General features: G+C 40.6%; 1 protein-coding gene and 1 pseudogene across 4 annotated transcripts in view; one reads left to right on the plus strand and one right to left on the minus strand.

The window, feature by feature from the left end:
* Nucleotides 1-222: 222 nt before the first annotated feature.
* The window catches only part of METAP2 (methionyl aminopeptidase 2), a 35,702-nt gene continuing 21,700 nt past the window's right edge, over nucleotides 223-14,224 (minus strand). For all 4 annotated transcript variants that reach the window (XM_059681949.1, XM_059681947.1, XM_059681948.1 and 1 more), the window contains exons 5-11: nucleotides 11,862-12,023; nucleotides 10,949-11,130; nucleotides 10,048-10,142; nucleotides 9,717-9,813; nucleotides 2,359-2,462; nucleotides 1,557-1,672; nucleotides 223-908 (exon numbers count right to left, since the gene is read on the minus strand). In XM_059681949.1, coding sequence (XP_059537932.1) covers nucleotides 656-908; nucleotides 1,557-1,672; nucleotides 2,359-2,462; nucleotides 9,717-9,813; nucleotides 10,048-10,142; nucleotides 10,949-11,130; nucleotides 11,862-12,023 — 1,009 coding nt within the window. In that variant the 3' untranslated portion in view covers nucleotides 223-655. The remainder of the gene's footprint in view (nucleotides 909-1,556; nucleotides 1,673-2,358; nucleotides 2,463-9,716; nucleotides 9,814-10,047; nucleotides 10,143-10,948; nucleotides 11,131-11,861; nucleotides 12,024-14,224) is intronic.
* LOC132225572 (glutathione peroxidase 2-like) lies at nucleotides 6,329-7,085 on the plus strand (annotated as a pseudogene).

Here is a 14,224-nt window from a genome sequence, read left to right on the forward strand (position 1 = left end):
AATATAAGGTCCTAAAAAAAAGGCAAAATATTCCTAAAGCTGTATATTAATTTATGAAGCTTCTCCTACTTTATACATGTATAGATCTTGTTTAGCCACTATATCAGAAAAAAAAGTTTCAGTGTAAAGGTCTAAATCCAGATAAAAAGCTCTACATTTCCCTACATTAAGTTTAGCTATTTTCTGTGCAAAATTATAACCACAGACATTGAAATGTAGCTCTTCGGTCTGAAAATGTCTTTATTTTTTAGAAAATGGATTCCAGGAAGGTTAAAAAGCAATACCAGAAGGTATGGGTGCAGAACTGGATGTAGTCATTCAAAGCATTCAAATAAGAATATGGCAATATAAATATTTGAAAAGCATCTTTTTGGTGTTCAAAACAAAATGCTTAAGTCATTCCTAACTAATTTGAACTTTATAGCATTTTCTAGACAGGAGAAAAAACAGTTAACATGAAAGTCCTGAAAGCTTTTTCCATGGTTAATTACATTAGATGGTTTGCCTTTGATCAAATTCCTTCCTTTTTAAACACGAATAGAAGTATTATATAGGTCCACTGTTAAACAGACAACATGTCGCAAATCAATTCTGGTATAATGTATTCCAACAAGGCTTACAAAATAAAAGACGTTAATGTGGCTTTGGACTACGGTTAATAGTCATCTCCTCTGCTGACAACTTCTTTACATGTTGGACGCAACAGTATGGTATGTTCAAACTGTGCTGTATATGATCCTTTAATGTCACATAATGGTGGATATGGATCTACAATGCCCAAGTCACACAGATTCTTCAAAGCCATCAAGTATTTACTTTCTCCCAAGCGATCCAGCCATCTCCGGCAAAAGGCAAGGGTGCCAAAGTTTTCATTGATGACATTTAACAAGTGTTTTGTTCTTGGAAGCCTAAAAGGAGAAAATCCAAGATTAATAGTTAGCTAAAAAGTTACCAAAACTCACTTCCCCACCAAGGAAAACTCAAATAGTAGCTGTGGCTTTACTTAAAGTTTTTAAAAAATTTTGTTGTTGCCTGTTTCCACATTCAAAAGCCAGGATATATAATAGCCCATATCTAATTTTAGATGGCAGCTGAATAGGAAGCCAGATGAAGGCTCTTATCATGTCTGTGCCTATGCATGTGTGAAATTTCCAATACAGACTCACCAACAGTATTCTGGTGAGAATTTCTTTTTATAGGCATCAAGCTGAAAGACCTGCCCATAAAGTAGGTGTAAATCTTTCACCCACCTACCCAAAAAGATTTTTTTAAAGTAAATAAAAAGTTTACCAAATATAAGAAAAAAATCTAGACATACCACAAAATTATTATCTCTGAAATTATTACAATTATTAGAAACCTGAAGAAAATAGTTACCTACATCATTTTCATCTCAGTTAAAATTTTTAACAGGCCAATCTCTGCTGCATTATGGAAATCCACAGAATTTAATATTAGGCTATAAAGCTGTATCACTGTGGATATTTTTCACATTTTTAAAATAGCTGTTAACTGGGAAGAGAAAGTCACTAGTCATACAGAAATAAGTCTCTCACCTTATTGGCACATGTCCAACATCAAAATTTTTCATGTAATGTGAACATTCCATATCATCATGAACAACGCCTTTTCCTGTGCTACCAAAGGTTTCAATGGCATATACTTCTCCTTCCTAAAAAACACATTAGAATAGGGAGACAAGAAAAATTAAGAACAAATTAAAATTAGCATATCTTAACGTCAGGCTGAGGTATTCCCTACTTCATGGAAGAAACAACATGAAATAACGTTGGCAGTCCTTATCCACCTTTCCCTGCTTTTTACCTCCTTAGCGCTTTTTGGTCTTTCTGCGTCCTCTTTTTAGAATGCAGGCTTTACATGGGCAGGGAATTTTGTTTTGTTCACTACTATATCCTTAGTGCCTACTGAAGAGACTGGAAGGCACATCCATAATGCTCAGTAAATATTCACTACGTGTTGAATGAATAATCCTGTGACATACCAAATTTTACATAACTGACTTGAGCCCTGATCCGACTAGATAAAGTTTGCACACTAATGCCATGGCCGGTGTGGCTCAGTTGGTTGTGCGTCATCCCGAGTACCAAAAGGTTGCCAGTTTGATTCCCGGTCAGGGCATATACTCAAATTGCAGATTCAATCCCCTATTGGGGTGTGTGCAGGAGGCAATCTCTCTCTAAAATCAATAAAAGCATATTTTTTAAAAAATGTGCATACTAATATGGCCCAATCCCTGCCAAGGTAAATATAAATGGCAAGTTAATTTTGCTCAACATACTATCACTAGCTTTGGTTTGGGGAAAAAAAGTCAAAATGCTTCACAAAGAACATACATACCTCCATTCTTGTTGCCTCTCCTCCTTTCACAATGGGCACTGTTTTCCCAGCATGTATTCTGTATGGCCCAATTGAATGTCCATTTAGATTACGAATTGGTTTCACTGGCATAGTAAGAAAAAAAGTTATTCAGAACTCTTGACCTTTAAGTATGAAGTTCAAGCATTTATTTACAAACAACATATGGCTCTACAAAATAACCTCACCTTAAGGTAGTTAAAATACAAAGTGGAAGACTAGTGTAATATAAAAAGATGTTTATTACAATGTTATTAATTAAAAACTAGAAGGGAGTAAGGAGAGATGGTGGAAAAAGAATAAACTATGTGATGAGGACACAAGGGGCGTCCATCTAAAGAGGTATTGTTAACCAATAAAAAGTCATAAAATGCCATGCATACAATAATTACAAACATGAAAATTATATATTGTTATGGACTAAAACGCAATGTAAAAATGAGTGTTTTGTGTTAAAATGATTGGATTTATGAAACCTTAAATTTTATTACTCTATCAACATTTCCAATGTTAAAAAAGAAAATCTTAAACAGCCCCAAGGTCCTGAGATTCATGATAGAATAAACAAACTGTGGTATAGTCACACAATGGAATGCTACTCAAATATATAAACAAAACACTAGGGATACACTGAACTGAATAAAACCTAAAAAAAAAAGCAAATGAGCAAAGGAAGGCCCAGTTATACACATACTGTGCAATGGAATGCATATGTATACACTAGAGGCCCGGTGCACGAATTTGTGCACAGAGGGGTTGGGGAGGGGAGAGACACAGGAGATTGGCTGGGGGGTGGGGGGGAGGGGCCAGGGGAGGTTGGCGGCTGGACCTCAGCTGTCCTGGAAAAGGTACTGCATATGCCACCATCCACCCCTGGTTCCCCATCCCAGCCCGGGCCTGAAGGCCCCAGCAGGGTTGGAAGAGGAGGCAACGGTCGCTGGACAGGTCACCCACCCGCCCTGCCACTGTGCAGTTCCCCCCCTCCCCCCCTCCCCCTTCACCACCACCATGGCAGGCGGGCGGGTGGCCCCGGGGAAAGGAGAGAACGGTAGCAAGACAAACCCTTGTATCGGGGGCTGACATTCAACAGATCACAGCGAGGGAGCTGCTTTGCTACATATGAAACCCTGACCCAGAATCAGGTCTCTACGAATGGTTTAGCACCAGGGGCTGATGGGGGCAGGCCAGGGGGGAGGGGCGTGGCCGCGAGGGTTGGCTGTGGGAGCACACTGAACACCTGCATTGAACACCTGCCCCCAGGTGGTCAGTGAGCGTCACCCCAACTGGTGGACCAGTCATTGCGGTCATTCAGTCGTAATGGTCGCTTAGGCTTTTATATATAAAGACTAGAGGCCCGGTGCACAAAAATTTGTGCACTTCGGGGGGAGGGGGGTCCCTCAGCCCGGCCTGTGTCCTCTCGCAGTCTGGGACCCCTCGGGAGATAACGCCCTGCTGGCTTAGGCCTGCTCCCGGGTGGCAGAGGGCAGGCACAATCCCTAGGTGCAGCCCCTGGTCGGGCTCAGAGCAGGGCTGATTGGGGAGTTGGGGCGCCGCCCCCCGTCATGCACAGAGCAGGACGGATTGGGAGGTTGCGATGCCACCCTCAGTCACGCTCAGGGTAGGGCTGATTGGAGGGTTGGGGCACCACCCCGTCACACTCAAGGCAGGGTCAATGGGGAGGTTGCAGCGCCACCCCATCATGCACAGAGCAGGGCCAATCAGGGGGTTGGGGCGCTGCCCCCTGTCACACACAGAGCAGGGCTAATCAGGGGGTTGGGGTGCCGCCCACTATCACCCACAGAGCAAGGCCGATCAGGGGGTTGGGGCACCGCCACTGTCACACTCAGGGCAGGGCCAATGGGGAGGTTATGGCTCTACCCCATCACACACAGAGCAGGGCCCGTGGGGGGGTTGGGGCGCCGCCCTCTATCATGCACAGAGCAGGGCCCGTGAGGGGGGGTTGGGGCGCCGCCACTCTCACACTCAGGGCAGGGCCGATGGGGAGGTTATGGCTCTACCCCATCACACACAGAGCAGGGCCCGTGGGGGGGCGGGGGAGGGGGGTGAGGCACCGCACCCTGTCACACACAGAGCAGGGCCGATCAGGGGGTTGGGGCGCCGCACCCTGTCACACACAGAGCCACAGGGCGATCAGGGGGTTGGGGAGCTCCCCCCTATAGGGCACAGAGCAGGGCTGATCAGGGGGTTGGGGCACCTTCCCCTGTCAAGAACAGAGCAGGGCGGATAGGGAGGTTGTGGCCCCAGCCCGTCACACACAAGAGCCGCAGGGCGATCAGGGGGTTTGGGCGCTGCCCCGTCACGCTGATCCCAGTGCTGGGAGGGCATATTACCCTTTTACTATATAGGATAGAGGCCTGGTGCACGGGTGGGGGCCGGCTGGTTTGCCCTGAAGGGTGTCCTGGATCAGGGTGGGGGTCCCCACTGGGGTGCCTGGCCAATCTGGGTGAGAGGCTGAGGGCTGTTTTCAGGCTGGTGGGTGACTGAAGCTCCCAACCGCTCTTTTTTCCTTTTTTATTCTGGGCCAGCTTTAGCTCTGGCTCCAGCTCCGAGGCCTCTGCTGCTGAAAGCAGGTATCTGGTTTGTTTGGGTTCTATAATCGAAACACTGTATCAACTCCAGCTCTGAGATCCCGGCTGGCTGAAAGCAGGTTTCTGGGGTTATGTTTAGATTCTATATTTGTATCAATGTTTCAAACTGCAAGCTCAGAGGCCGGCAAGGCAGGAGGGGAACGTTGGAGTCCTCCGTCACTGAAGCAAGCAAGCCTCATGTTAGCTTCAAGCTGCCTGGCTGCTGGCCACCATCTTGGCTGGCAGTTAATTTGCATATCGCCCTGATTAGCCAATGGGAAGGGTAGCGGATGTACGGCTAATTACCATGTTTCTCTTTTATTAGATAGGATGTGCATTTAATATTTTCAAAATTAGGCATAATTACGTAACTGTTTAGGGATACGTAACTAGATCATAAAAGGTATAAAGAAAAGCAAATGCAAATACTTTACTACTTAACATAGTGGTTTACTAGAGGAAGGCTACTGTAACTGAGAAGGCCTATACCAGTGATGGCGAACCTATGACACGCGTGTCAGAGGTGACATGCGAACTCATTTTTTTGGTTGATTTTTCTGTTACATGGCATTTAAATATATAAAATAAATATCAAAAATATAAGTCTTTGTTTTAGTATGGTTGCAAATATAAAAAAATTTCTATATGTGACATGGCACCAGAGTTAAGTTAGGGTTTTTCAAAATGCTGACACGCCGAGCTCAAAAGGTTCGCCATCACTGGCCTATACAGATAGAACTAGAGGGCTAGTGCATGACACTCACGCACTGGGGGGGGGTGTGTTCCCTCACCCGGCCTGCACCCTCTCACAGTCCGGGACCCCTCAGGGGATGTCCACCTGCTGGCTTAGGCCCGATTCCCCCAGGGAGTGGGCTTAAGCCAGCAGGCGGACATCCCTCTCGCAATCTGAGATCCCTTGCTCCTTACTACCTGCCTGCTCACTCCTTACAACCTGGCTCGCTGCTCCGTAGTGCTGCTATGGAGGCAGGAGAGGTTCCCGCCACCACTGCCTGGCTCAGGGCCTCTGGGAGTGCACTGACCACCAGGGGCCAGTGCGCATCATAGCGACTGGTCGTTCCACTGTTCAGTCGATTTGCATATTGGCCTCTTATTATATAGGATATTATACAAATAGTGTTGATTATAGTCCACAATAAAAAATGTTTAAAAATATTTAGCTGTACAGTGCTAGAATCCTTAGGATGAGCTACCTTTCTTCTAGGGCAGAATTAGGTAGCAAGGTTTTTTCCAAATCTGTAACAGTGAAAAAATAACAAGTGTATTACAAATTTAGGGGGTGGTACAGAAAAATAAAACTCGCAGCTCTTCAAAAAATATTCCTTTTTATATAAATAATAAGCTAAATGTATTTAAAAGTCAGCAAGTATTACTATGTCTGTAAGACCTGTCAAACTGACCCACTGGGCCAATAAAAAATACATTTAAATAAAAGATTTTCTAGACTCTGCACTTCCACCATGGTTTCATTGCCAAGTCGTCTACAACTTCACTATTAGCAGCTTGGCTGGGGAGAAGACAGATTTCAATACATTCCGAGGCAGGGCAGTGCTGATTGAGAATGTAGCATCGCTCTGAGCCAGCTCAACGAGCTGTAACTTTCCCAGGTACCTGGTGGTTCTTGGCTTCCCTTGCAACCAATTTGGACATCAGGAGAAGTATCAGAATGAGATTCTAAACAATCTCAAGTATGTTTTCCCTTGGGGCTGGATTCCAGCCCACCTTTACCCTTGCCCAAAAGTGTGAGGTGAATGGTCAGAACAAGCATCCTGTCTTCACCTACCTGAAGAACAAGTTCCCCGACCCTTATAATGACCCATTTTCTCTCATGACCAATCCCAAGTTCATCATTTGGAGTCCAGTGTGCCACTCAGATGTGGCCTGGAATCTTAAGAAGTTCCTTACCATGCCAAATGGGGGAGCCCTTCTGACACTACCGCTGCACTTTCCCCTCCTTCAACATTGAGCCTGATACCAAGAGTCTCCTCAAAGTTGCCATATAGACACTGGCTGCTAAGCACACAGATCTACTCCATCCAGCCCGAGTATCTCTCCTTAGGATTCAGAGTGTCCTTGGGAGACACTGCTGAACCTAAGCTTTCCCTTGAGATCAGTCTCCATCATCAAAGAGTCTTGCCTTTCCTGTCTGCCTGTTGCCTTTTTCTCTTCCAACCTTCTGGTTGGTGATTCAACTTGGCCTCCAAGACTTGGGCGGACTCTGGGCCTTCACAGAATGATGGCACCGCCCTCCTATATGGGTGCTGTCTGAGGAGTGTGAAGAGCCTGCGCCAGCCTGTTAGCTGAGTCCAATAAAGGGCAGGTGTGGCAATGGCAAAAAAAAAAAAAAAAAAAAAAAGACTTTTAAACAAAAATGCATTTAAATAAAAAACCAACCGAACATATAACAAACTTACATAGAAGAAACAGGGCACAGAGGTATCCATTTTTATTTTATCAGGTTTTGACAGTGTCAGGCTAATTCTGGAACCAACAGCTGTAATTCTATTACCTTCCTGCTCAAAGTAAATAAGTAAAATTGCCTCCCTTGATGGCCCAGCTCTGAATTATGGTTTTTGGGAATTGCTTCTGAAAGTTAAGCCTATAGCCTAGTTCTTCAACTCCCAATTTCATGATTTGTCCATACCCTTTCTGCTCTAACTAGTAAAAATGCCAGCCAAAAATGTTGTACTAGCTTAGTGGAAAAGGTAAGGAGACAGGTATTAAAGATTACAATACTGCAGTAGCTGAAAGTCAAATTGTCACCTAGTACAGACCTTGAAAGCAAGATCAAACAGAACTGGAAGAAGATAGAAAAAACCGTTTTGAGAGGGACTTGAATGTACATTATTTGTTATGACACCAATCCCAAAACTGGGGTGGAAAATAAAAATATTTGTTAAATACTAATAAATTTCAGACACTATCATAAAATTTATATCCTATATAATAAAAACCTAATATGCTAAGTGTCTGGTCATCTGATCAACCAATCAAAGCGTAATATGCTAATGATATTCTAAGGCCGCTCAAATGCTCACTATGACATGCACTGACCACCAGGAGGCAGACGCTCTGACCAGTAGGTTAGATTGCCGCTGGAGTCCAGCTGACCATGACTGGGCAAGAGGGGCCTGACACGCCCTGGAGCCTTCCCGAGGTCCCTCCCCAGCTGACAACCTCCCGCATCCCTCCTTGGCCCCGATTGTGCACCTGTGGGGTTCCTTGGCCTGGCCTGCACCCTCTCACAATCCGGGGATGTTGGAGAGCTGGTTTTGGCCCAATCCTGCAGGCCAGGCCGAGGGACCCCACTAGTGCACAAATTTGTGCACTGGGCCTCTAGTTTCTAAATAAACAAACAAACAAAAAAAATCATACCATTAATCCTATTACACTAAAAAACAAACAAACTTGGGTTCTTAAAAGGTTATAGGATTATCTAAGCTCAAAGATAGGCCTGCCTGACCCCAAAGCATGTTTTCTTCATTCTCATACCACCTCCCATCCAAGTGTGAGTAGCTTTTATCTAGAAAGTTACCTTAATAGCTATTGGTCACAGAATTAGCCTGTGGCTATCAAAAACCTGTCTAATATGAAATGGACATCCCTGTGCCTTGCTTCTTCTGTGTAACTCAGTTATGTTATTTTATTTAAATGCATTTTTTGTTTTAAAGAAATTTTTTTAAGAGAAATCTGTTTTTACTTAAATGTATTTTTGGTTGGTTTCAGAGGAAGAATTACTGTTGCACTGGCTAAAAACATAATATTATTATCAACAGGGTAATGCAAAGAATGCTGCATTATATGAATTTACTGAAGGGTAAGGAAGCATGACAGATGCCACTCAAAGGACTATAAAGGAGATAGGATATGGTTAAAGGAAATGTAGGAATTCTGTAAGAACGTTATTAGGACAGCTGGAACAGAAAGCTATGATGATGGTGGCAGAAGAGTGGTCATATAGATGTTGGGAGTCCAACAAAGCTGGACTGAGGAGGAGCACAGGTGACTCTGGGACTGTGTACCTAAGGCAGTGGCTAGGAAAGAGAAGCAGGCAGACAAAATAAAAATTAAAAGACATGCCCTGGTCAGCATTGCTCAGTGGGTAGTGTCAGCCCATACTCCGAAAGTTTGAGGGTTTGATTCCTAGTCAAAGGCACATACCAGGGTTGCAGGTTCAGTCCCCCAACCCCTGTTGGGGTGTGTGAAGGAGGCAACCAACTTTTCTCCCTTTCTTTTTCCCTTCCCCTCCTCCCTTCCACTCTCTCTAAAAATCAATGGAAAAAATATACTTGGGTGAGAATTAAAAACAACAACAAAGATTAAAGAACACACAAGGAATAAATCGGCCTCTCAATTTTGTATTTAACTTCTCTTGAGTTATGCAAAAGATAATTCCAGGGATAGTACATATTACTTCAAGACAGCACTAATTCAGTACTCACTGAGGCAATTGTGATCTGACTAGTCACAGAAAACCTAGTCTGCATTTTGGCCACCCTGGGATAAATCCCCAAGTGTCTTCTTATCAGCTACCAGAGGAGACTGGCAACAATTCCCAGCTAACAACCACATACTCCTCCTACCATAAGCAGGTCATTTCCCCATTTTCCCTCTATATTCTCAAGCGATAAAGATGAAGCAGCTGACCCAAAGAAAGCACTCAACACTCTTCTTTAAAACTAATTTTGCAAAGCTCACACCATTTTAAGTAAGATACATTTTTAAAGAACACACCTTGATATGTCTTCCCATCTATTTCGACCTCATAGGATTCCATAACTTCTTGAATGGCCTCACCAACATCACATAGACGAACATCAATTCCAGCACACTAAAGACCAAATAATGTACAGTGTTATTCAAAGCGCAGAATTTTACATTAGCTTAACTTCAAAACTGCTTTGTACACTGTAACTTTCTCTATAAAAACCTTTGGTACATTATATAATTACCCACTTAAAACCCTAAGGGCAGTGGAGTAGTCTTACATAACTCAAACACCCTCAACAGCTTATATAATGTGCTCAAAATATGTTGAATGAAATAGTGATTACAGTTCACATACCTTTATTCCAGTGTTAGTGGCATCTTTTACAGCTTTTAATAATGTATCATATTTGGGATTAAAAGTGACAGTAAAAGCACAGTCAATAATCCTACCTGAAAGAAAAAATTCTCATTTAAATTTACTTATCAGCTAATTGATTTCTCTATTTTATAGCATCTACTCTATTGCTTATCCTTGCTAGTTAACAGGAAAATAAAACGATGGGCTCAAATGAAAGCAGCACTCTAAGTATGCACTCATAACCAAAGGGAAAAAAGTAAAATTATTAAGTTATATGAAGGATTCAGGATGAAAAGATAATTCCAGTGGTAGTACATATTACTTCAAGATAGCACTAATTCAGTATCACTGAGGCAGTTAGGCAAAAATATAAACAGAAACCAATCAAAGCTAGAAAAGCCTAGGGAACTAAGAAACAGCAATCCAGGCAGAGAATATGTGTAGGTCCCCACGATGCTAACCATCATTCCAGCTTCTTCAATTTAATAAAAGCTTAGGTAAGTACTTAATTTAAGCTTTACTTTTCACCTGTCAAAGTGAGATAAAACGATACTTGCAGAAAAGCTAACAAGTATAAACGTTGGTAAACTTAAAGGTTCTAAGTAAACAGTTGATGTTATATGAATAAATGTCTGAAATAATAACTGAAGAAATGTAGGATAATATTTTTCATGCCTTGATACAAAGGGTAAACTTCAATTACCTGACGGCTTTTATTATACTCCATTTAGTAGGAGGCTTTAAAGCCAATTTCAAAATCTACCTCAACACAGCTCTATTAAAAAGTGAGGCATCAAGAAGAAAATTTGGGAGCTCAGCACCTATAGCCCTGCCCCATCCAACATAGATAAGACTAGTCCTTTTAGGGAGTGGGGTGAAATTATTTCTAAGAACTCACCACTTATGTGTGTTCCAAAGTCTATCTTACAGATATCATCATACTGTAATACTGTTGTGTCACCAGCATTGGGAGTATAATGGGCAGCACAGTTATTGAGAGAACACCCAGTAGGAAACGCCAGGCCTGCGTTTAATCCATTCTCTTTTATTAGCTTTCGTGAACAATCTTCCAATTTTTCGCTAAAAAATAAAAACAAAATTTGTTTACTTTGACATTTTATATAAGGTATAACCTTATAAACCTTATAGTTAGTTCATCATGTTCAGAAAGTTAAATAAAACTCTCTTAAATTACTTCCTGGAAATAATCTGAGCACTTTCTGAATGTGAGTAACAGTTCCCTGAAGCTATAAAAATAGTAGCGCACCTCTAAAAGATAAAAAACTTAATTCCACTAGAAATCTGGAGAAATGAAATGAGAGGACTTAAGTTTCCTAATAGGTAACATTCTTGACATAGACTAATTTAAATGCTGATTACACTTTATTTGCTCAATGTTGCATATTTTGAAATATGAATCAGAGAATTAGGTTGCTCTTACAGCTAATTATTTCTCAACAGGAAACTAAAGAAATAATTTCTTTTATTGGTTTCTTCATTACATTATGAATGTTTTGTGTCCAAGACTTTTAATTTAATATGAACTGCTAGATAGGAAACCAATAGAGTTTAGGACAAAAAATAAGAATAATGAGTGCATTTGCACATGAGTGTACGTGAATACAAAATAGGATGGGTGAAGTATAAATGCCTCTAATGGTTTCCTCGTTACATCAACATTACAAGAATTTAGAAGACGTTTCTAGAACCTTCATTTAAAGTAGTAATGAAAGCCAAACATTACAACTGAAAAGTCAACTCTAAAAAATAATTATTTTTCTCATGTTCTTACAAAATCATATTCCTTTTACCAGATTTCTATCATTGTCATCCCAGGCTTAATCCAGCTCATAACATATTTTCTAACTTGTCGATGTGCTTCTGCAGCTTCTCGAAAATCATTCCAAATCTCTTCACTAGCTTGATCTAAGGCTTTCTTTTCTTCACTTGTAGTTCTCCAAGCAGCTGTTCGCCTTTATAGTACACATAGCATAGTATTAGTAATTTAAGAAACAGCACAATAAACATAAAACCTGAGATAAAAATATACTAATTAAGACATTTTAGATAAAAATATTACATATTTAATTTCTTTCACTAAATGTCAGCATAACTTCTGAATACAAGTAGTCAAACACTTATAATCAAGCCAAATCATAATAAATACTTTCCAAAAATCTTAAAAAAAATCAAGTGAGATTGCATTCATAGTCAGAATACTAATACCATGCCACAGAAAATAACACAAAACGAGAGAACCAGAAAAGTCAGAAGAGTCCTAGATACCAAGCAGGTAGGAGAAAAAGTCATCATTCCACTCAAGGTAATATATATAATAAGAGGATTCAAAAGAGCACACCAAAATTTAGCATTTAACGTCACCAGTAGGGCAAGTACTAACACAAAGACTTGACCTGGAAATCTGCATATATATATTCCTCAAAGCATAAGATATTATGGCTTTTGCAGGAGTTTTCTAACTGTGTGTGTGTGTGTGTGTATGGTAATCTTCCTTGAAGGATATGGCTCACATTTTAAAATTGCTAGGAGTAACATTTTTTTTCAGTATCTGGGAATGAGGAAATCCACTGATTGCCTTTAAGCAGTACATTTTGAAAACTGTTTTCAAATGAAAATCTTTGAAAAAGTTATCCTTTCACACATTCTTAAGAAATACTGAATACATAAGGCCTAGCTAGATAGCTCAGTTGGTTAGAGCACTGTCCCTACTATATGCAAAGGTTTTGAGTTCGATTTCTGGTCAGGCCACATATAAGAAACCACCAGTGAATGCATAAACAGGTGGAACAACAAATTGATGTTTCTCTCCTCTCCCACTCTCTGAAATAAAATAATTTAAAAAATACTGTATAGTTCACAAACGCAGTGATCACGGAGGTATATACATTATACTTAGTATGAAAGTGATGCTTTCAAATTATTCCTATGGCCTTAAGTTAGTGGCTGGCAAACTATGTGGCCTGCAGGTAAATCCAGCCTGACACCTGTCTTGTAAATAATATTTAACCGCTGCTCTCGCTTGTGTGGCTCAGCTGGTTGGGTCAGTCCTACGCACTGAAGGGTTGCAGGCTTGATCTCCAGTAGGAGGCGTGCAAGAGGCAGTTAATCAATGTTTCATTCTCACATTGATGTTTCTCCCTGTCCCTCTAAAATCAATAAACATGCTTTAGGGTGAGGATAAAAAAAAAAAAAAAGAAAAGAAAGAAATGACAGAATTAGAAATTCACTGCAATACAGTGAATAAATTACTGATAAAGGATCATCAATGAATACTAAAATAGCTAAGTGAAAGGTTGTTAAAGACAAGGATATTCCAATGGTTCCAAACTACCCCATAGATTACATGTTAACTGCAAAAAGAAAAAAGTATCTTTAAAAAAAAGAAACAGGGACGATGGTCTTCATATTACCCAAGTGATTAAATACAGATAAACTAATGAACAATCTGAAATTACATCTGATGCAACAGACTATGGTATAATATGAAGTATTTTAATGTCACTTATAATATATCCCTATGAAATATATTTAGTATAATGCTAATGTAAGCCTTTTCAACTAATTCCGGTTTACAGAAAATACAGAAACAGAAAAAAGTTTAATGACACCACAAGGAAACAATGGGAGAAATCCCAGAACATGAGATTTTTTAAATTACCTGATCTCTTAAAAAAGCCAGTTCAATTGAAGAGATGAAGGTAGGGATTCTAATCATATGCAATGTATGAACCTTGATTGGATCCTGGTTTAGGAGGAAAAATAACTAAAAAGATGTTCCAGGGACAACAGGAAAAATATTCTAAATATGAACATTAGGTAATTATTTACATGATACTGGGAAGTTACTGTTAATATACTTAGCTGTAATAATTTAGAGAATTTCTAATTCTAGGGCGATACTTGAAGTTTCTAGAAGTAAGGACTCAAAATAAGACTTCTTTTTAAATGGCCCAGCCAAAAGAAAAAGATCAACAACAAAAAACCACATACATACACACACACAGGGCAAAATGTTAATAAGCACTTTTCAATCTGGGTATTGAGTTCACTTTCACCCTTTCTTATGGAATTCACTATAAAAGTTGAAATCAACAAAGATATTTATCCCAACAAAGGTATTTATTCCATCATTTATAATAGTAAGCAACTAGAA

The sequence above is a fragment of the Myotis daubentonii genome, chromosome 2 (genome assembly GCF_963259705.1).
Source record: "Myotis daubentonii chromosome 2, mMyoDau2.1, whole genome shotgun sequence".
In the NCBI taxonomy this organism is placed as follows: Eukaryota; Metazoa; Chordata; class Mammalia; order Chiroptera; family Vespertilionidae; genus Myotis; species Myotis daubentonii.